General features: G+C 30.3%; 1 protein-coding gene and 1 long non-coding RNA gene across 16 annotated transcripts in view; one reads left to right on the forward strand and one right to left on the reverse strand.

Annotated features, from left to right (window-relative positions):
- The window catches only part of LOC129796870 (lysine-specific demethylase 3B), a 54612-nt gene that overhangs the window by 7371 nt on the left and 22200 nt on the right, over window positions 1-25041 (forward strand). For 3 of the 15 annotated variants that reach the window (XM_055838996.1, XM_055839037.1, XM_055839013.1), the window contains exons 3-4: window positions 9906-10583; window positions 10714-10943. The exons of 1 other annotated variant lie outside the window; for it this stretch is intronic. In XM_055838996.1, the coding sequence (XP_055694971.1) occupies window positions 10398-10583; window positions 10714-10943 (416 nt within the window). In that variant the 5' untranslated portion in view covers window positions 9906-10397. Of the gene's footprint in view, window positions 1-1600; window positions 1753-9905; window positions 10584-10713; window positions 10944-13303; window positions 24884-25041 lie in introns of those variants that run through there. 11 more of the 15 variants (XM_055839049.1, XM_055839040.1, XM_055839066.1 and 8 more) reach the window with 8 other exon arrangements.
- LOC129797021 (uncharacterized) lies at window positions 388-17259 on the reverse strand. Its single transcript, XR_008751298.1, has 2 exons — window positions 17155-17259; window positions 388-1606 (listed from the first exon to the last, which is right to left on the reverse strand). It is a non-coding gene; the product is annotated as an uncharacterized LOC129797021 (long non-coding RNA).

Consider the following 25041-nt stretch of genomic DNA (forward strand, 5'->3'; position numbering starts at 1 on the left):
GATGTCATAATTGATACATAATGTAATGAAATATGTATGCCTTATACTTCCCTTAATGCATAATATCACTGTCCCTGTCTTTAGTATACATTCAGTAGATTTAGCGTATAAGAAAGAGAGAAAGAATAAGCGTTTTGAAACATTTGCGGCCATTAAACATCTTCTACCCACTCTTTCTCAATTAACATCAAAAACATTATTACATATAATTTTGTAGACGTGTAGCATTATAAATGAGAATGAATTGTTGAGGAGACATGAGAGAAGATGAAGGTGTACATAAAATTACTTCACTCTGTTGAATTCTGTGAATGTTTCAAAGTATATAATTCCTATGTAGCTACAGACACCCACTTTGTGTGCTGTGCGGAGAATCAATACACCGAATTTAAACCAATTTTTTTTAATTCAAAATATTGTATATAATGTAGAGGTTTTGTACATATATTGTACACACCCAGGGAAAACAGACGATACATATAAAAAAATATATATATAGAAATTCGTATATACATATATTACCTACATAATAAATATATTGTGTGGGGAGAAGTATACCAATAGATCACATACAAGCCATCAATTATGAGATGGTAAAAATGCTTTTGACTTTTCCCTCTCGCATTCTCTTGCGGATGTTTTTCGCAGTCAATCTCAACGTCTCATTGAAAATCCAGGTGTATTTTTTTTGCAAAGTATAAATTTTCCATCTCTTTTTGTCATTTTTTCTTGTTATTTAAAATTGCTTTGCTTGCTCACCACCTTGTACAAGAGAGGGAATTTTTATGGCTTATTTTTCAGCGTTATACATATATAGGTTAGGTCTATAGATAATTTATAAATCTTTTATATAAATCTTTCACTGTTGCTACAAATGAATCGCATTCTTAATTATGAGTTATTAATACATAAAACGTGACTTTAGACATGTTCCTTTTTTTTAAATCCACATATATTAAGAACTAGGGCGCAGCTTTATAACAAATTAATTGTTGTTTTTTTCACGAATTTTCTTGGGAATGTATTTTAGCTTGAATCTGAATTTTTATACTCCATAGCTATTCATGATTATCATTTGATCATGCAAAAAGGATGTCTTGCAAAAATGATACAATTTTTCCGAAACCCCCTAACTTTTTTAGTCAGAGACTGAAATTATGAATTTTATTAAATTATTTATTTAATAGAAGATTGGGTAGGTACATAAAAATATTTGCAACATAAGGGATTCTAAGAACGAGAACTGAAAGGCTTAAAGATACTTCCTTGATTTTACATAAGGGCTCGGCTCTGATAAAAAGCAAAGTTAAAAAAAAATTAACATAAAGTTTTCAACAAGATAATTCAAAATATAGATTGCAAATTTTAGATGCCAATTGTACTAACATATTGCAAAATTCTTTCAGGTTTTTTTTTCTTAGTTGTGAAGTGTAGCAGAAAATAAGGAGACAGGAAAAAAAGGAATTTGTTAAGAAGAAACTGGTGTATCCATAGAAGCATGTTGCTCTCAGCTTCATCTTTCCATACTTGTCAGCTACCACACAATCTCTATTGCAGTCTTGATCCCTCTTATGTGCTTTTGTATCTTCCATTTCGGTCTGTGCGACTGTGAAAAGAGACAAAATATAAATGTATGTTAATATATATACATAGGTAGATACATACGATGAACACGCGAATGTACATTTGGCAAAAGTTACGTACATAACCCGAATCTCATCATCTCATCTACACTCTAAGCGCCTATTCATGGTAAATAACATAAAATGGGTAAATATGTAACGCTATATTTCATTCAGCTATATATATGCATACCTACATATGTATGTTTGTATCAAGTACAATCAGGGAGACATATCGTGTGTATAGTGCTTCGGTCCCACTTTGGCGTTTGGTATTAAACAGTTTTGCGGTGAAAAGTTGAAGAGAAGAGAAACCATTTGGGTTGAGTTGTGTGCTTTTTTGTATATAATACGTGAATGCTGTTTCTTCTCTTTGGTATATTTTTTTTGCTTGCTTGCTTGTTGCCCCAACATTTGCTCTTGGACGAAGTTTGGGTTATACATAATATAGAGGAGAGACTTTGGAATTGAAAAATATATATGTTCTACACAACACACACAATATATAATTTTCCTAACATGCTATGTGTTTGGCATACAAGAAAAAAAATGCTGTCTATACATACCGGAGGGTAAAAATGAAAATTGGCGTTTCTTGTGTTTTTCTTCTTCGTCTTTTCATGTTGTTTTTTTTTCGTGCTTGTGTGTCTTCGAATGTTGCATAAAAAACATACCATAGAAGAGAAACAACATAAAGAAACACACGAAGCTCTGAATATCGTATTAAATTCAATAAGGTTGTGAGCAAAAGAGAGAGAGCGATGTAGTCATAATTGAGAATGATATTCTTAACATTTCATTTTTTTTTGCTCTTTTCTTCCACCTCTATTATAAATTGATGGTGTGTATACCTATATTTTTTGTGGGTTCTTTGAACGTGAGCGCGTGTGTGTGTTAATGCGATGAAAATAAATTCATAGCATTTTCCTTATTAGAAATCAAATCAAATGAGAATGGCATGAAAAGAAAAAAAAACGTAAGGAGACTTAAGTGACTCTATATGGATTATTATTCTTCATCTTTTAACTGTGATATTTTTTTGTTCTTCTTTATTATCTTAATGAGCTATATAGAAATGGGATTAATTTAAATTTGAAGAATATATCAAAAGTTGAGACAATTTTTTTTATTGAACTATTTTATATTTCTCCACATAATATTTTCTTATTCTACTCCCCACATCTTACGCAATAAAGTTTCCATCTCACTCTCGAACTAATAGGTCTCAAAAGGTCTTTTAGAGGTCATTCGTTCAAACTCACTGAAAAGGCACGATGCCGTGATGCGAGAGTGAGAAAGAGTGTCATGTGTATGATGTGTTACCATTTAAATAAAAAAAAAGCACGCATAAAAGTAGAAGCGAGGAAGTGAGGGAGAAAGAAAGAGAAGAAGAATACGATAAGGAATATCGAGGAGAACAATGTTTGAGAAAATATTATGAGGGAAGTGTCGTATTTTCTTGTTCTCTTTTTTCCCCTTGTTTATCACACAAAGTCTCGCGCGGGGAATTTTATTACTTTAAAACGCTTATTATCAATTTTGCAGTTCGCATTTAATTCAGTCATGTGCCAGCCCCATATACATACATATATGTATGTAGTATGTATATAAATACATAATGTATTTATTACAATAGACAGTTATGAATACCATGCGTTGCTATATTCAATTGTATTTGAAAGCTTTTTTTTTTCTCTTTCCACGGATGTTTAGCTTAATGACTACAATAATGATTTTATTATTTAATTGAAGAATTTTCTATGTGCTCCGAACTTTGGGAAAAAACACATACCAATGGATTAAAAGGTAGTTTTTTTTTAATTAAAACAATATGAAATTAATATTAAAGGTAGATCTTAAAAGAGATATTAATGTAGAAAGACTAAAAGAAAGAGAAAAAAAAAGAAATCTAACCCTATTATCTTACTAATAACAGTCTCGTTTTGTATTAAATGTCTGCTAAAAGATTTACCCATGTCGGTGATAATCGAATTTCTGCACGAATACGATATCCGGGATATTCCCTATTGTATGGAAACCCCAATTCCATATATGAAAGGCCGTGTTATATATAAGGGAATGCCTATATCAAAACTACAATATATTACATACATATAGCTACAATATTATGTACTTTTTTTTGTCCACGAAACTAAATATATAAATGTTATGTGTGTTGATTTGTATGCTTAAATGGCAGGCAGGTGAAAAGGGCGAAAATGGAAAGAATGTCGAACAACTCATCCGAGATACTTATACACATATGGTAACATTACGTGAATATAAACATCATATATATATGTACAATCTATGTACCTCGATATATCTGTTCATATTCTACCTTTATACCTTCATCATTTATTTAAAAGCCTCATGATGTATTTATACGAGAATTTTCCCAAGTAAACGATTTCATGGATTTGTCGTTGAAAAATGTTTTTCTTTTGTGATTTTTTTTTTCTTTTTAATGTCTTTAATTTAAATCTAAGTTTTTTGCAATAGATTTGATTAACAAAAAAAAACAGTAATTTATTCCACTTCTTTTTTTCTCTATCGTTCAACTCAATATAATATTGAACAACAAAATTGAGGTTTTTCCCCTTGAGAGGTTTAAAACACACACAAGGAGACAAAAAATAAATTTTATTCCATTCGATGAAGAGCACAAAGTTGTAAAGTTTATGATGATTCTTATAAGAGGAAAAATACACTGACGAGACATATTTTATTGATCGTTCAAAGATTCAAAAGACTTGGAGATTCTTTTCTGTAAATAAATAACGATACCTATACATATGCATAAAATATCCATCCGGACGATTTGTATATACATATTCTTGCAATCAAGATGAAATTTTATTAGGAAAAATATCAAGGATTCCATATTAGCCATTGTATGTTTTATTTGTACATACATACATTTATACTTTTATCTTCTCTCCACCTTAATGGTGAAACCATTAATTTTGCAAGATCTAGCTTGAAGGTAATTAATATATGGATTTCACGATTCAATGGAAATTGCAATTTCAATTATTATTTATTATTGTTTTCATTTTATTTTATATTTATATATACATAACGTTCCAAATCAAATGAGAAAGTGTATAGAAGAATATATTGTGAGATGATGTAATTTTCATAAGATGTACATTAATGGATATATATTTAGTTGCATCGAGAGTCTTGTAAATGTGTATAGTTGAAGATAGAGCTGCATATTATTTTTTTTAATTTAATCCATTTTGTAATTTTATAGCATAAAATTTTAATGTGGAAGAAATTTATTGAATTTACATATTTTACTGTTTTTGTTGCTAAATTCTTGTGGTTTTTTTTTTAAATCTTATAATTATGTAAATATTTATAAAACTAATTGATCAAATAATGATAGGTATAGTAACAAGTAGGAGGAGCTTGACTGTTGAGTTAGTAAAAGATCTTTTTTTTCATAAAATTACAATCCTTTGATTAAGAAACTCTAACACAGATATTAAATAATGAAAAGAATAAAATGAAACGAAAAGTGCATTAGTAAAGGAAAAATTGTGTTCAATTAGGGCAATGTGTAATGAATAAAAAAAAAAGGGTAGTATGTACTTGAATTAATATTGACCTTTTCTGAATTAATTTACAAAATTTGGAAGTTCAATTACCATGAATGTTACCCTTTTTTTTGGTCTAAAATGCATATAATACTGCTAAAGTTATTTCAGTAAAAGTAAGGGGTTTTAAAATACATAAGACTCGCTCTATGCTATGTTCTCATTTTAAATGCTATGTATTGTACATACAATGGGTTGATTCTGTATACGTACATTACATGTATGGGGGTTAGTATCATCAATTTAATGGCGGTGCGCAATATTTATATCGCTTTTCCTGCTCTATCGCAGTGTTGGGGTGAAGGGTTGTAGAGAGGAAAAGAAAAACAACACTATGAAACTAACTCTTGAAATTCCATAATAGAGTTTACACACAAAATGGTAAAATTTGCACTATAAATGTTGTTGGTTTTTTTTTTACCGTGGTGAAGAGATACATAACGATGTTCTCTCATCTCATTTTATCTTACATACATATATTAATGAATACGGTGAAAGTTGGTATGAGAGCAGGATGGTGTCATTTTAGTTATATGCCACGGGGGTCAGATGAAAGAGGTACAGAGAGATGGACTTGAATGCAATTTTTGGCAATGAAGTGTAGCCGGTAGTTATAGCAGATGTCTCCTCTCTGTGATATAATAAATGAAAATGCTTCACATTATATACATCGTATGTTATGCATTAATGCTCGTCCATGTAGTATATGTTGGGACGTTCGTTGTTGGTAAGTTTTGTTGAAATATATGGAATTTGTGGTACTTCAATATCCATTTATAATTCTTACATGTTATATATGATATTTATATATTGACAGCGGAACGATGCTCATATGTGAACATTGGTGGGTCGATGGGGAGAGAGGGTGCACGGGGATAGAGTAGGGTAGTCGATGTATAATAAAAGTAACATGTAATAATTTATGTGTATGCGAGGAGAACATGTCAGAGCGAGAGAGAGAGAGAGAGAGAGAGCGAGCATAATGTGAAAAACAGTATGCGGCAAGGTCATTCCCCCTTCATCGATTTAGTTGGGTGTTTTCTGGTGCTTCTGGTACTTGCGGTAATGCTGCTTTAGAGCTCTCTCACTACATATAATGCATACATCCATCTCTCTCTATTTATGCATGTCCACAGTTACTCCCTCTCCATATCTTGCTACCTAATTTTGTATCATTAACACTTCAATTTTATGTAACAATTATATATTCGCGACTTGAAGTTGATGTTGTAGAAAAAAGGAGAATTTTTACAGACTTTACTGTCTATGTTCATAATGATTCTTGTGTTAATTTCACTCATGAGGTAGTAAGTGAAACTAAGAAGTTTTTTTGTGCCAAATATTTTGACTTTTTTGGTCAAAATATTGCTAAAAGACAAATAACTTTTTTTATTTTAAAGAGTACTTTTTAAACTTGTTGAAAGTTTAGTACTGTTTTGGATTAATTATAATACTCTGTAGGATTTAAATTAGGGTTACCACCTCTAGGGGTTTCACCCGGAGACTTTTCGGACCGGAACCCGGAATTTCTCCGGGCTACACGGTTTTTTATTTTTTTGCTTTAATTTTCGGCAGTATCAGAAAACTTTAAAAAAATCGTATATTGAAATAGACTATAATTTAGGAATTTTAGTTTTTTTAGCTAAAGGAAAATCGTCTTAAGTCAGATCTGAGTTTTTCTAAACCAGTACAAACTTCTTTAAACTAGACTACAGTTTTCTTCAAATTAGGTTTAAGTTTTTTTAATCAGTCCTAAGATATTAAAGCAAGGTCAACTAGAATACACACCCTTTGGTTAATTCTATTTTTTATTTTATTTATAAAATTTTATCCATATGGATGCTGTCTTTTTTCCAAATGCACCACCCTGGGAGATTTCTCTGCCATCTCGTTTGCTAGGAGCATTCTCTATTATATATATATATATGTACGTACGTATATATTTTTATGTATGAGAAGCAATAAGGGGAAATGTGAAGAAGAGGAAAATCAGAGTTAGCAATATTATGTGTGTGTTTGGGGTATATATAGTTTAATTTTACAATTTAACTTGTACAAATCCCAATTGGTGCGACAGAGACAATGAGGAAGAAGGGGGTGTTAGGGAGACTTATCATTCTGCGCATATGTGAAAAGAATACATAGTTTTTAACATACATATATGTATATAAAATGTTATATGTAGCTTCTACTGCGATTCTGATATTTCTCCTCATGGGGTGTCATGTTTATATGTACATTCCTTTTTCTCTCACGCTATGATTTTTCAATTCATCCAGCTGCTAATGGGTATGTGAATGGGAAAAAGAGAGAAACAGAGAATCTCCTCCACAACACTGTGTCTGATGAATAAGAGAACGTGGATTGTGTGCAAGAATTGGGAGCGGGGTCAGGTGGAGTTGATGCAGAGAGTACACACGACGATAAGATTTTCTTCTCTCTTTTTTTTTATGTTACGGCAAGAAAAAAAAACATTCAAACCCCTCTTTGTATATAACATTGTATCTCTCACATCGCAGTCAAGTTATATGTATATACATATATTTAACGAGAGTAAATTGCTGAGGGGGTGGGGGAGTTTATTTTGCGTCTCTTTCATTTAATATCAAATATTTCTGTCTCTCTTGCATGTCTCTCTATGTTGGGAGAGTAAAGAAAAAAAAAAACATAGAATATGTACCATCGAGAGTGTAAAGGAAGACACCACCAAAGGCTAGTACCGTGTATTATGTGTTTTTGTGAAATAGAGCTCGTTGTTTCACTCTCGTGAAATCTCCCCAATTTTCTTTTTATTGTTCTTCCTCGTTGATTACAAAAAAAGCCACGGCAAGAGAGACATATAGAATTTTTCTTTGCTGTCTTTGACACAAAATCTCTGTGAGAGATTGAAAAATGCCAATGTGAAGCTTTTTTTTTTGCATTCATTGATTGTCATTTTAACCTTTGGAATGCGGAGGCCTTGGTAGTTACGTAGAATGCGAAGGTGGGGTCGTTGAACGACCCCAAAAAGAAGGCCAATTTTCTCCCAAACTATACAACCTGGAGTTGTCGGGTTAGTGCCTATAGATTCCTTATATAGTCCTCTTGCACCCTGCACCACAAATTCGCCGCCCTAAAATACTTAGAAGGAGATATTAGGGAAAAACATTTTTCAATCATTTTTCACATTTTATTTTTGAGAAATTTGCCAAGAAACTGCAATTTTTTTTTCACTCTTCCCCACATTCCCCTCACTTCCCGCAACGTGATAAATGGCAATATTTCTCGAATATTCTTTATTGTTTTGCACATTTACATGCTTCTAATTATGTTTTATGTTGTTTATGCTCTAAAAAATTATCCGCAGCATGACCGTTACACCAATTTTTGAATTCCCTTCTTCTACATTTTCCTTAATAACTTTTCTTGTGGTGGTCGGATTGAGCTGAAATTTTTACACAACCTCCTCAGATAACCAAAGAACTTATTTCCAAAAGATGGGAATGGTATCTTTTATATTTATGGAGATATAACACGAAATATAGCGCTGGGGTCGTTCAACGACCCCGCTCCGCATTCCAAGGGTTAAGTAGAATGTGAATGAGTGTAAATTGTTGTTAAAACGCAGTGAAATTGTGATGAAAAAAAATTGAATATTTGTGCTGAAAATTATCATAGAGATGCTCAATATTTTTATTTATCTTTATGTTGTGCGTGAAGCGTGATCAATAAATTTTCAAAGTATATTTTTATTATCTTTGTGAAAAATCAAGGGTGTGGGTTCTTTTTCATACTTGCTAATTTAATAGACTGTTCTGTAAGTAAATAATGGAAAATTTTTCTCTTGTCATTTTTATATGTAATACATTGTGTCCAAGTGTTTAATTTAATCAGATTAAGGTGTTAAGATTAGCTTAGAAATTAACCTTTGTGTTTTTTTTTCTAAGTTTAAAAAAACTAACATAGAAGAAGATTTAAATATAATGTGGAACAATGAATCACATCATAAATTCTTCAATAAACTTTATCGTATAACCTGCTATGGCATTAATAAATATTTATACATACATACTCCAAACCCCACATAAAATTTCACGTGATATTGACTTTGGGTAATAAATTATTAATTTTAACTCAAAAATACCCACGAATAAATAAGGCTAAATGTATATTTATATATAAATTTTCCTCCATTTAATTACCTAGAAAACATGACGCTCAAAAAAATCCCTGTTGTATGGAGGAATGCATTAATATTTGATGATGGTAGAGAAGAAAAAAAAAGTTTCGTTTTTTTGTGATCAATCTTCAATATTCTCAATTATTTATGGTTCACTGAAGGGTACAAAAATAGGTATAAAATTAAAATCAATCTCTATGTATTTGTAATAGATGTGTACATACTATACTATGTATATGTTACATAGATGATCGAATGCGAGAGGGAAAACAGAAGAAGTGAACGAAGTAAAGTGCTTTCTAAAAATAAATCCTGTTTAATATTTCAAATTTCAGTATACTTTGTTGGAAGTGGAAAGAATGTTCTCAAAATAAAAGAATATACAAAAAAAGAACTAAAAGAATGCCGTTGTTTGGCATTTTATTTATAAATGCACAAAATATCATGAAAGAAGATTTATGTATGTACGTTACCTCCCCAGATACTTATATATAATTTTTTTTCTCTATTTATTTTCAGCTAAGAGCACAGCACCTAGTACGTTCAGGCAAAGTGGAGGAAGAGTATCAAAATTTAACATAAAATCTACAGTTTTCGAGTGTTTAGTTCTTTTATTCCGTCACTCTGTTCATCGTGACGGAGAGTGGGGGGCGGTAGAAGAAAATAAGAAGAACAAAAAAAGGCAAGAAGAGTAGTGAAGAGTGACCTCGATTTAAAAACAGTTTCTATATACATACATACATATATGTAATTGCACTACACATAGCCATTACATTATGTACATATGTATGATTTGATATCAAGAAACATAAGTGCTGTAAATAATTGCAATAGTAACAATAGAGGTTTTTTTTTTAGGAAAGAGTGCTAAAACAAAGTAGGAAATTGTTAGGAGAGACTTGCTATATAAGAAGAAGAAAGCCCTTAAAGGAAAGAAGGGGGTGACGACTTCCTGAGTGAAGTGAGAAATTAATATAAGAATTGACAATCATACTTGTGGGATATGACGCAATGGGTGACAGCGATTCTGGCATATCTTCAGTGAGTTCCGGTCGAACAACATCATCATCTGTGTGTGGGGATGATCGATCAACTTCCGGATCACGCAGTTCAGCTGCATCTCTATCACTATCAGAAGTCTCATCACCAACACCCTCATCATCGTCATCATCGTCCTCAAGTTCACAGCAGCATCAGGTAAGTGTGATTGAGATACGTGTGACGTGCGAGCTCCGTTTTTTTTTGGGAGTTATACAAAGAGAAAATTCTACTATATTAGATATTTCTCCTTTGTTCTTCTCCTTTCGCTCGTCCCTGACGGGCCTAGGAGCCAGTGAAAGTTTGGCGTGATCCCCTAACTGTTGATGGTGGTCCACAGGTGCGACATGTTCACTCAGTGCAGCATCATTCGCTAATGATGACACCATCTGGGCATCCTTTCCAGCCATTGCCATCACACGTGTCGCTCCTTTTGCCACCGCCTATGTATGCTCCTGAGCTGTGGGGCAAGCAACCAACACCAGGAAGTCAACGATTTGAAGAAGATAAAATTGCTAGGTAAGTTTTATTTTTTAAATCTCCATGATTACTTTGCATCTTCAATCGTTCTTTCAATTTCATGGTTTATAAGAAATCTAAAATTGTGTTTTTTTTTCATGTTTTCGAGACCTTATCTTATCTCTAAAATAATTATTATACTCCAAATATCAAGAAATTTATTTTAAATCTCAATCATAAAGTAAAATCATTACCATTAAAGGGATTAAAGAGATACCATTCTCCTCATCATGAAGTCCTTAATTAAAATGAAAATTGTCTACTAAAAATTAATTTTAAATTACAAAATTCTCCTATGGTACGATATGAGATAGTTTTCCTTGTTGTATCTATATGTAGGAAGGGTACTTTAAAAGTGGTTCATTATCTCCTCTCTTGTCGCCATTTCCTATCTGTTTACGTGCTAGAAAACAAAATTGCGCTATTGTATCGGGGTCTCCGTCATTCGATAGTTATCATGATATGCAAGCACAAAATTAAACTTTCTGTTCACCATTAGCATTTTCTCGTGGAGTAATTTAATGCCAATCAATTGAGAGTGAAGAAGTTGAGTTGAAATATGTATACGTATACGATGAATTGAAAACAAAGGAATAATTTCCATATTCTTCTTTTTTTAATTTTATCTTCTCACTCCTTCGTCGATTGCTTCTTCAGTTTATTTTGTCTTTTCTTTTTCAATGTCAATATATAGGTAATATTATGTAGGTACATACAAAAGCATAATTCAAAAATGTAATGTTATTCGTTTTTTTTTGTTCCTTTTTATAAAGAGACCGGCACATTCATTAAATATTCAACAATTTTTATTAAAAACTTATTGTTCCTACATAGCTTCAATCAAGACAATTTCTCAGTTAAAGAAAACTGAAAAAGAAAAAAAAAGAAGAAAAGAAGAGAAGACGCAAATCACTTCACAATCTTTTATGTAGTATCAAAGTGAATTGTGGTTATAACAAGAAACAATATAATGTAGGTATAAATGTATATATAGTACATTGGTGTATGCAGAAGAGTTCAGTGCCGTCCGAATTTCAAAAGGTTGATAAAGTGAGATGGGTAGAGGGAGAGAGAGAGAGTGAAGAAGAAAAAGAAAATTAGTGGAAGACAATACAATGGAAACAATAATATGTATGGAAATGTAGTTTTGTACTGTTTTTGCATCATACGGATTGTTCTTTCAGTAGATACTCTGAAAAAAATAGTTTGTATTTGAGTTTGTCAAAGTTTGTAACTCCCATACATTTTTTAACAAACATGGAAGTGAAAAGGAGTCAAAGCCCTTTTTTGTCAAAGGAGATTACTTTTTAATCTCCAAGTTTGTTACTTCCAAATAAAATATCCATGTTTGTAAAAGTTGGTTATTGTTTGTAAAAATTTGTATAAAAATTCGCATAGCGCTCCTTACAAACCTTAGCAAGCTATTACAAGTTTGTTTATTTTATTTTGTAACTTTTAAAATAAAAGACATCCTTTTAAATAAAAATTATCAATTTTATTTACTTTTAAGAAAAACTTATAAGGGTTTGGGGTTCTGCGGTGCTTCCGGAGGTTTTCGGATGTACTGCTGCTTCCTCTATTCCCGGCAGAATTTCACAGTAATGTTTGCGTGGATGAAAATCACACTGATGTCCCTCTTCAGGAATTCCATAGTTATTCCATTATCTGCAAATAAACAGAATGATTAATTCGAGAATGATTCCATAAAAGATTTAGGCTATCTTTAAATAACTTACCTTTCAGTATGGTTTATCAGCTTAAAAAATCCTGAACTCCACGCACAATTAATGAAGTTGGAGATTCTTCATGAAACCTCCATATTTCACAAATTATTCATTTTTTCTGGTTTTTTTTGCACTTTTCTTAAACGGTGTCCATTTTTTTTCTTTTTCTAATGAAAATGTACTCAAATAACAAACCAACAAACTGTTTCAAAATTGTTTGTTTAAGCTTGTTAATGCATTAAAATAACAAACCTTTTAACAAGCTTTATCAAAAATGTTTGTTAATGTTTGATTTTATAAACAAACGTGCATACAAACATGTTTGTAATGTTTGTAAAAAGTTTGCTTTTCCAAATTTATTAAAATTTGTTTGCAAAAAATAGTAAAATGTTTGTTAAAGTTTGTACTTTTTTGTATTTTTCCCTCAATTTACAAACATTTTACAACCAATAATCTCTAAATACAAACTATGTTTGTTGAATTTCATATTTACCTCCAAATTAATATCCTTTAACAAACTTTGACAAACCTCGCTACAAACTATTTTTTTCAGAGTAGGTATACCTACTATGTACATAGATAGAAGCTTAAGGAAAATATCATATATATTCTACATACATATATACATATGTAAGTATACAAAGTATAAACAAGTAAAGTAAGTACAACACAATTTCTATAGAATGGAGCTATATGTGCTTCAATAAATAAAACACATAAATATATACGGATGTTCAGTGGGGAATGAAAAAGAAGAAGAGCACGAAGACGAAAGGGTGATAAAGAGAAGAGTGGTGAGGTGGAAAAAAAAAGAGAAGACTCATGAGAATTATAAGTTTAGCTCCGTGAATTGCTATAATACGAAATGGTTGGATGTAGTACCTACATATATATGTGTACATAGTAGCCGAGAGAGGATTTTATATATTAAATTAAAACCGGTTCATATATAGTAAATTGCGATGTGTACATTTAAGTTTTATATGTATCTCTCGGGTGTATATTGTGTTCTTGGTTTGTTGCAAGAACAAAAATACATATTTATATTATATATGGGTATAGCTACATATTTGTACATATGGTCTCTTTCTGGATTTGGCCCGCAGAGTGTAGTCTACTACGAGAGGGAATATGGGAAGTTGTGTAGCGACAAGAAAAAGGGAAGATGTATAAAATGATCATTTTTCTTTTATATAGATTTTGTACATTTACTTTATATATAGTATGTAGGTATACACATAAATCAGAAGCATGCCACTTTATTCGATTCTCGTTTTTTTTTTCTTGCTGGTGGTGTTCCTCTCACTATTCGATGAGAGAAGACGTTTTTATTTCTCTATTTGCCATTATACATATTATGTGTACATACATATACATAATCCTCGATGGCAGCAGAAGACAGAAAGTCGAGAAATATACTGTTAGAGCAAAACTTGATCGTTGCTTGGAAATAACGAGTAATCGTTTAGTATAAAACCCACTTTGAAACTGCGCGAAAGCTTTTACAATTCATAAAAATGTAAAATAAGACACGAGAATGAGAGTCAAAACTTTAAATATTCTCAACACGTGTAAAATGATGATGACGGAATTTAGGAAGGGGACTTCTCGTTTTTTTTCCTCTCTTTTGGGTAGGTATTAAATGAAACACGGAGAAAATGCTAATTAATACCTATGTATACAGAAAAGCTCAAGTACAGAAAGCACTTTGAGTTTTTTTTTGCGCTAAACATGGGGTGACTTATTTAGAATATAGAACGCGGGAAGGACTAAGAGAAATGTATTTTTTGTAATTCAGAAAAAAAAGATCAAGACGTTTTTTTACTGATATACTTCAAGGTGGGATTTGTAGCTAGGTTACCTTTTAACATATTTAGAAAGATTTAAAAAAAAATATGTATAGTGTAATGAACACTAGGGAAAATTTATATTAAAATATTTTTTTAAAGAGAATTATTTTGATATCTTTAATTCTTTTTGATAACATTTATGACAAATTGAGTTAGGTAATAGATTGTATAAAAAAGTTAATGACTTACAAGTTTAAAAGAATAATTGTGCTTCGTAAGGGGAATGGCAAAGAATATTATTTAGAGAATTTTAAGGTTACTCTGTTCTTACTTTTAACACCTTTTAATAATTTTTGCAAATGATTCGTAAGTAATTTTCTTGAATTTTTCTGTAAACAAGAAATAATTCTTTGTTTTTATATTTTACTCTAACTGCAATTTATGAAGCAGCACAAGATTTTTACTTTTCTTGTATCTTTCATTATATTTTTTATTGGTTTCCTTTATTAGGCTAGTATGAAATTTAGGTATTATTATACCTATACCATACATATAATTTTTTAAAGTTGTTGGGAAGCAATACCTATATGTAATGTCTACGGTCAACGTTATTTTGTGGAAATATAATTCATTTGGATATTTTTCGGGTGTCGTCTTACATTTTGAAAAGTATAAATATTATATGTAGATACCTATATAACATAATATTTATTCAAGTGATGAACAGAAGAAAAAAAACCTGCCACGCTATTCATCGGACTTATACATATTTTCAACATATATGTATATAACATACATACATATTAAGAGATGTAAAGAGAGAAAACATGATATACGGACCTTGGCTCGATTCCACATACTATGTCAATTTATATTAGCATTTTCCCTCTCTTTTGCACTTTATTCGGCATACATGTAATTTATGATGCCACATTATATACACTAAAATTCTGCATTATTAAAATTCACTGACATTTATATTCCCCACTCTCTCTACCTCTCTCATACACATTTATGCATACAATTCTTTTTTCAACCATTCAATGAGTAGAGTATATGTATATCGCACTATGATATGTGAAATATGCTCGTTCGTCATGCGTGTATAAGATTTCTATAACTAATAAGAATTGTTCTTGAGAATAATTGATCTGTATATTAGGTAATATTTCAGAGAATGAATATTAAAAAGAAATAAGACATTATTTATTGATCTACTTTTTTTTTTGCTTGCATTTCTAAAGGTCAAACACTTTGAGAGAGGAGGTGCCTATGAGAGATCCCCTTTACCTCCCTAAATGGTTAATAACAAAAAAAAACTCACATCTCCACGTACCATGAGGTAGTATTTCATATTCTTAGCCAACGACCCTTAACTTCTTTATTGTGGTTGCATTGCATTTTCTCATAAGAAATGTTTTATTTTATTTTAGTAGATATTTATACATAAAATAATAATGCGGGGACATACACGTAATGTATTCAACGCTCTGCCTGCAATATGTGTTGGAGGTGGTTTATTTTTGCCATCTTATTTTTTTTTCGTCTTCGTTTCTGTTGTTGCTTGGAGACTGGCCAAACCAGTTACGTCGTCTTGGCAACTTATAATTATATATAACTGGACCTTAAATATGGCGAGTTGATCTCAACACAACATTATATGTATATGTAATATACATACATATATCGTGCACTTAAGAAAGACGAAGAGTATGTGAAAAGAGCAAAGAATCAATTATCCGTGTAAAGATTCTACCTCTTCGCGTTTTCATCTATTATTTTAGCAGCAGCATGATGGGAATTACTCCCATGCAACTTTTGCTGTATTATGTACAGTAGGTACATATTTCCACAAGACTAATCTTGGCGGTGGAGAAAGAGTTGTTTTTTTTTCTTTTTGAACCATAAAATGTGAAGGTGAATCATTTTGCACACACAAAAAATATATATGAAGAGAAAACATGTTTACGATCGAAGATAAAATATACTATATACAATACATATAATGAGATAGGAATGGTTGGAAAAAAAAGTGATATTTCTCAGTAATAATGTATCATGATTTCATCAACTTTTAATTACAACGTATACATAATACTGTACAGAGATAGAAAATACATATATACATTATCTATACTGAATAAAATTTTATAAGTTATCAGCACAAACTGATAATTGACAATTGATTTGTATAATCTTATCACTGTCATATATATATTGCATTTATTGATAACATAAAGAAGTGAAATGAAAACAAAGTATAACACATTATCTATCTACCTATTAATACACTTGAATCATAAGTTTAGGTGACATTTAAACTTTTTTTTTTTGAAAAATCTTAAGTGGTTTATCTAAAAGAAATGAGCAATTATATATAAAATTAATGAAATTTTTCATCCTTTCCTAGCTATCATGTATCGTTCACTGATGACTTAAAAGCCATTTTTTAGAATAAGAAACTTTTTACGTCTATAGGATGGTATCGAGAGATTATACAAAAAATAATTGCTCCATAAGGGTTTCACTACGTGTGTCTGTGTAGAATTCCTGATTAAATTTAGAACTTTTCAAATCTATTTCAAGTTGTCCATTAAAAAAAAATGTAGGAGTGACTTCCTTTGAAATGCATATAAATATGAAATATGAATTCCATTAATTAAACTGTCACTTTGTATATTTTGCAAAATAACTCACCATGTGTGTATCCAATGTGATCTTCACTCTCATATATTGGATTAGCCATCAGTAAGGCAAAACGTCAATTTTCTATATATCATTTTATTGATTCCGATTTTTTTTTCTTTTCATTTTAATTTTTCATTCATTTTGGCAATACATAATATGTAGTACAGAAGCTAATATACGGAACCAAGGGCATGTGAAATGCGATAAAATTAATACGTATTCCCGCAGTGTTTAAACGACTGATTAACATGGGTGTATTAAATGTGTGCATGACTCTTACTTGGTACACTCAGGGAGCAAAACTCAAGTTGCTATATTGAAAGATAAACTAATTAGTGAGAGAGTCAGAGCTTCGTAATTATACGTGTGGGTTAACTTTGCAATAGCATTACCTATATAGGTATATAAATGTGTGTTTCCATATAAAACTCTTACGTATTAAATCGGTCAAGTGATTTTTCGTTTGAAGACGTGAAAATACAAACATAAAGTGGAGGGAGACTTGAAAACAAACGGAATTCTCCTCATTTTGCTGAATAATAGACATGGTTTTTTGTTAACAATTTTACTTTATTACATTTTAGTTGTGGTAAAGTGTATTTTTTTTCTTTCAATTTCCATTTAAAGCTTCTCTGCTTTTTTCGGTGTCATTTGTCATTCAGCTACCTATGTATTTTTACAATATTACACGTTTATACATACATAGGTAGCTAGTAAGTAACATATTTATGTAAATAAATCTGTTTATGTATAAAATTATGAAGCAAACAAAAAAAAACATTTTTTATATAACCTTTCATAAATTGATATTTTACAGTGTATAGATATATAGATATTTAATGTAAAACTATTATTTAATTTTTTTCATGTCGACTTTACTCAAGGGATTGAATTTATTAGGCCTATTTAAAATTAAATGAAAACCATAAGGATTTACACTTCATTCAAAAGAAATTTAATTAAAATTTATAGATAATCAAAGAAATTTCTTAACTTTTTTTTTATAAAGTTTTTCTTAACTAACTTGTTTTTCACAAGTTAGATGGCATAAAAATTAACATAAAATTGATGTTTTAATTTCCACAAGACTTTCTTTGAATATTAACCTACAATATAATATATTACCTCATTAACTGGACTACATGTCATAAAAGGAGTGTTCTGGTTACACTTGTAATAATTCTCATGACAAATTGAATAAAAAAAAAGCTTACCTTGAACAAGGTTAATGAATCATTTATTTGAATAAATGATAATTTATTAAAGTATATAGTCTGGGAATAAATAAAGAAAAAATAAGTTAAAAAAAATGCTATTCAAGGAAAATTGGTGGGAATTTTTTTTTATTGTTGACTAGTGTATGGTATTTTGTTGTGATATTACGTGGTTTACATACGTTGGATTGCGAATGTTGCGAGAGAAATAAAAAAAAATAAGCAAGACACACAATAAAATGTACATAGCTACATAAGTAGGTATGTAGAGAGAGAGAGAGAGAGAGAGAGGTTTACGAAGCAAAAAAAAGTGATAGGTACAAAAATAAATTGAGGAATTACATAGCCTTGGTGATATTTCATTAGTATTCTCAGTTATCTCGGTATTCAAATCAATCCTCCAAGTGGATTTAATATTCATTCTGTTGGTACAATACATAAATTACCAAGTAGTTATCTGCTTATGCGCACACCTAGTCGACAACCTGAAATAATGTACATACAACATATTTATGTATTCAATCATTGTACCCCGGCTAAAATACATAGCACAGTCATGGGTTTCTCCACACTATATACTCCACTCTCTGTATGTTTAACATCATATTCACCCATCCATTTATTCAGCACTTTCTTATATTTCCACTCTATATTATTATTATATTATTTTATGTAGATATATGTACATACGTAGTACATACATACATATATGTAGGCAGACCTACACACTTTAGTTTTCTTTCTCTCTCTGTTTCTCTGTTCCACTTGTATGTATTTCGACGTATATCTTATGCTGCTCTTTTTTTTACGAATGTGCTCAAATGTAGCAATTGACACAAAGAAGGAATTTTTGTTAAAGGCAAAAGACTCGATCGTGTTTTCAACTCACGACCAATTGTGCTGTATGCGATAGAACGAGATGTATGGAATATATAAATAGTATAAAGAAGTTTTGCTACTACTTTTACCTCAATTTCAACTCTCCCCACATATAACTTTATTCCACTGCTATGTCTGGTTTTCATATTTTCCTCCTTCTCTTCTCTTGTTCAACACTCAAACTCTTTTCATTAAATGAAAAATAAGAAGAAGAGAATTTTACACTGTATACTTCCTCTATTTTTGTGTAACTGACAATAATGGTGGAAAAGCCAGAGAGAAATATAAAATGTACATTGACGACATATGTATAGAGGAGATGACGAAAGTCTCATGATACATTGTATGTATGTAGATATGTACATTTACGCCATTTTGGCAAACTCGAAAGATAAGGCACGAATAAACTAAATAAAGTTCTTAAATTACAGAAATATGTGTAGTTAACTTTAATAGGTTACTTATTATTTGTCTTTGTATAAAAAAAATCAATCAAATTTAAAGGTTCCATTCAACTGCAAAATTTAATTCTGAGAGAGCATTTCTTTCTCAACCGTGTAACCTCTAAAGGTAATACCTTTAGAAAAAAAATAGATTAAACCTGAGAGCACTGACCTATAATTGTGGTGTTAAAAAGGGTTTCATTATATATAAATGATATACATAACTTACAATAGATAAAATAAAATGCAAATATGATGATTCTTCATTCTTAAATTAGAGATAACATTAACTGTATAAGTTTCTTTCGTTTTCTCTCTCACTATTCATTTTATTTCACGCCCATTTTCGCATGTGAATATTTTAATAATAATAAAATAATAATAGGTAGGTATACATTTTTTGCACTCTAATGTTATATACATATTATGAGTATAAAACATGTGAAGTAAATTTTAAATTAATGCAATTAAAAATGCAAAAATTCTTCCTCTTTTATATGCTCCACTGAATTTAAGCAGTGTATTTGTGTTGTTTTTTTTTCTTGTACAATGAGACTCCAAATTGACAAGAAGTTCGCTCTATTTCCTTTAACCCTCATACAATTCCGTAAAAAAAACGCACAAAGAATGTTGTTTTAGCAAAAAAAAAAAGATCCCCTCATGATAATGTTTAAAATTATATATATATCTTGCTATGTAGGTATACATACATATATCGTCGTACGTGTTATATTCGAAAAGGCAACTGTTTCGTGTTCGTTTTCGAGGGAGGGCAAACAGGAAGAACAACGCTGAGTTAATAAAACGCATTAAGTATCGTTTATATCGTATAGAAAGCATTGGATGAAGAAGAAAAAAAAATAACGATGCGATATCAGTGAGAATGAGTGAGAAACACCGATAAGGGACACATGTGTGTTGTAATAGGAAAAATCGATCATCGATTAATCCAACTCATATAATGTGTATAGGTATTATTTATCAAATACTTTTCTTTCACTTGTCTTTATTTTCCTTTTTTCATTTTTTTTAATTGCCTTTTTTGTTCCGTACATTGCATTAATTTCTTCGTCTATTTTTGCATTTTTTTTTTTAATTCTTTTATGCTACTTTTCTGTTGGTGCTACATTTTATAAAGTATGTACATATCGTATATCTCGCAACAATGAGTTAAACATACACTCTGGAAACATAGAATTTTGCAGGAAGAAGAACCTAATAAAAAAAGGAAAGGAAGGAAATCACATGAATACGCTAGACTGGAAAAAAAAGATACATGGTTTAGGGTATGCAGCACATAAGGAGGTGCACTTAAAATCCTCTAATTGTGAATCTATGAGCGCATGTGCAGCATATCGGTAATATCTACGTACATGTAAAGTAATATAAAATAGAGATATACGAAATATATCTACTGCTATGACTGCTGTTCTATATGATTCTCTATGTACCACATCTCTCTTCTTCCTACTCCATTTTTATACACACTCAATCCGTCCTATAAATGTGTACATATATTTATAAACACGGATTTTGCTGCAGAAAGAGAGGGCAAACATGTTAATCTTCATGTGATAAAATTTATACTCATAAATGTGGAACATTTCATACATGTAAATAATCTCAATTATAGCGTATACTACAAAGTATGCGATTTTTTTTTTTACAAACGGCTACAAACTCCAACTTGGGGTTAAAACTATTTACTTAACTTGCACGACATTCTTACTCATCACAAATCCACCAACCGACCATATTAAATTTCCAACTGTTTGGGTGAAATGCTGTGAGTGCGAAATATGTAGAAATGTAATGTATATTTCAGCATTATGCACTGCACATTGCACTACAAACTGAGCAGATAATTTTTCAACCAACAGCTATGTATGTACCTACCTACATACATTTTATATGTAACATCAGTACTGTGTCTCCCTACATCCTTCTCTTTTATAGCCCACACGTACATTAGTAGATTACAATACAAACCAAAAAGTCTTTTTACTATGTTTAAAGTTTTTAATTGAGCTTAGAGCTGTTTTATAATGACAAAAAAAAAGAATTACGAAATAAAAGAATTAGCAATGAATTCTAAAAAAACGTACATTCCACTATATCAATGAACGTTAAACGTTTTTATTCAATGTATTATAATTTATTTGAAATTCTTGATAATTCAATATAATAGCTTGTTATAAGTCGTAAGAACTTAATAAAGGACACTTGTTAAAAAAAATTATTTATCAGTAATAAATGCCATCAAATTTTAATCAGAGTATACCTATAAAATTTTTATTTTATGGGTAGGTACTAATTAATTGAAATTTTATTTTATTTTAAGGTCATAGAGTACACAGTACAGTTCACATAGTATGATAAATTCTTTCAAGTTCACTGCTTTATTTATTTATTTTTCTTCTTTTTTTTTTCAATAAAGCAGTTTCTATGAACGATTTGTTCTTGAAAGTGTTTACACAAACAACAAACTTTCTCAATCAAAATGGTTTCCATTGTAGAATTTATATTGTACCTACATTTTATACATTATTATGAATACCTATATGAATATTGATTGGAAAATGCAAATATATTTTTGCTTATATTACAGATATTTATATAGGGAAAAGTGGTTTATGTGTGTAGTATAAATAATATAATATATAGGTATATTTTTTTCATTGACATAACGAAGAATGGGAACGTGTTTTTAATTTTTAATTATATTGTGACATCATACGGCAAAAAGTAAATGTAGGTATATTTAAATATTTAATAGCGCGAGTTTATCAGACATTTTTTTTTTATCAACGGAAAAAGAAAAAAAATAATACCTACCAACATATTTGTAAATTGTTTTTTGGAAAAATTCACTTTGAATGAAATATTTTGACGAATAATTGTATGTATGTAGGTACTTATATAGTTGGTAGATATATGTACGCAGCATATATCTCATACATTTTCTTCTTAATACATATTATTTGCATTTTCTGACTATAACATTTACTTGGCTCCCAGCCAGGGTATTCAAAAATAAATTTTCTCTCTCATTCCCTCTTCCGAGAAGTGTATCATCCAATTTCTTCATGGAAAATGTGCAATTTTTATACATATCTCTCTTTGTTTATTTTGTGTAGGTACCTATATTTTTTATACATACTTTAAAATATTACAAAAAAAATCATAATTATGGTTTCCCCCTTGATTTCAATTTAGTCAGCTTGTGTTTATTACTTCTTTCTTTCTCTTATTTTTTTTTCATATCTTTCTAAATATATGTGAAGAATATGAATTATCTATATGTAGTAAGTGCCTATACATAATTTTTTCTTTTCTTTTCTTCTCTTTAACTCAATATAATACAATAAGTAATGGTATAGTTACATTATGAATCCAAATCAATTCACTTGTATACCTTCATGTGCGGAAAGAGTGTTGTTGGGAAGAGAGAGAGAGAGAAGAAAAAGAAATTATTTGTATGCTCTCTGTCTCCCCTTCTTTAGATCTCAAAATGTTGGCTTGAATTATGTACAAATGTATATGCATATAAGTGGAGATTGGAGTATGTTTGTATATGTTTTTCTTATATACTATATATTCGCTTTTTATGTAATAACACACTATCTCTTTTGTACAACATCATACTCATCTACTCTAGCACACAAACCGTAATATATGACTATTTCATTTCACTCTGGTCGATTTCATAGAATTTCAACAGTCGGTCGCGAACCGTTGAAGGTGAAACGTAAGAACACTGTAGTTACGTGGAATAAGAGACATTTTAGTCTGCAAAAAAAAAATAGAAAAAAGAATTAATTTACAAAACAGAAAAAAACTAACATGAATATTCAGCGAAATTGAGTGGATTATAATTGAGAAAAAAAAAAGAAAACTCGTGAGGGTATTTTGTATGATTCACAGTGAAAAGAAATTCAAGGAGTATTTAATAGTTAAAAGTTTAAAATGTAAGCTGCTTTTATTCAAAAGTATGTGCAGTAGTACTTTGTGAGTGAATCACTGGCCTTTACTACTATTTTTCACTCTCTCTCTCTCTTTTCCTCTCCAACAACCCATTTGGGATCAATTTGTGGATAAAATACATACCTACTATTTAAAAAAAAAGTGATTGTGTGCTAATTAGAAGTGAATTTATTTATAGTCACACAATTCTATTGCATTTAATTACAGTGACATGAACTCTGCGTTATTCACGATATCTACCTATATACATATATAAAAAGAAAATACTTTTCGCATTACTAAAAGAGTGATGAAATATTAAAAAAATATTTTAAAAGTGTCAGAAAGAAGGAATATTTGAAAGAAAGCAAATAAGAAGAAAAGAAAAAGTAGAAAATATAAACCCATAACTATACCTATATATTTATGCTTTAGAGCTATGTATAATACATAACAATATCTAAAATATTCATTTAAGACTTTACTGAAATTGATGATCGTTCTCAAAACTGAATAGTGTGTGAAGTGATCTTTTTTTGCCTCTCTTTTGCACCTTCAGTGGCCTCTGAAAAATGCCACGTTATTGTCGAGATTTATTCAATTAGTGGAAATAAAAGAAGTTGTGAAGCAAACATTGTAAATTACGACGTTGACGTCATCAACGCTTAAAAAAAAGTGATTTGTGTGTTCTTTTGAAGTTAAATCGTAAATATAAGAGTGTAGATTGAATTGAATAATAATATTAAAAGTATTTACTCCAATTAAATGAGTATGTAAGGTACTAATTAACTATGAGATAGCTCAAGATGGTATTATATTGAATTTATTGTGAGAAAGGAACTATTGATTAAAGGAAAACATACGTACATACATACTAATATATATAGTGAATAAGAAAGAAAGGAAGAATTTAATGTAGTATATAATTCCGTCTGGAGCATACAAAAAGAAAAGAACTAGCAGAGAGAATAAGAGAAATAAAAAAAGTATCCATCCTTGGTGTGTGAAGTGTGCATTTAGTGCATTTGACAATGGAATAGATGAAGGGGGAAGAAGGAATAAAAAAGTATAGTGAAAAACGTGAAATATAAGGAGAAAGAAGAACGAAGGAGAGCAAAAGAAAAGAAACAAAGAAAATTGTGAAGATATATAAGTAAAATATTACATCGACGTCACTGATGGCATTCAAAATGTCTGCAAGGAGTGTAGAATGAAATATTACATTCCCTTTACAGCCTGGTATGTGTATATTATGTATTTCTTATATGTACCATATGTACACATATTCACTTTGACAATAATCATAAATTTTTCCTTTTAATTTCTCAACATCCTTGGGTAAATTTCATGGTGATTTTACCCAAGGAGACAATTTGTGGAGAATTAATTTTCACGAA

The sequence above is a fragment of the Lutzomyia longipalpis genome, chromosome 1 (assembly GCF_024334085.1).
Source record: "Lutzomyia longipalpis isolate SR_M1_2022 chromosome 1, ASM2433408v1".
NCBI lineage: Eukaryota > Metazoa > Arthropoda > Insecta > Diptera > Psychodidae > Lutzomyia > Lutzomyia longipalpis.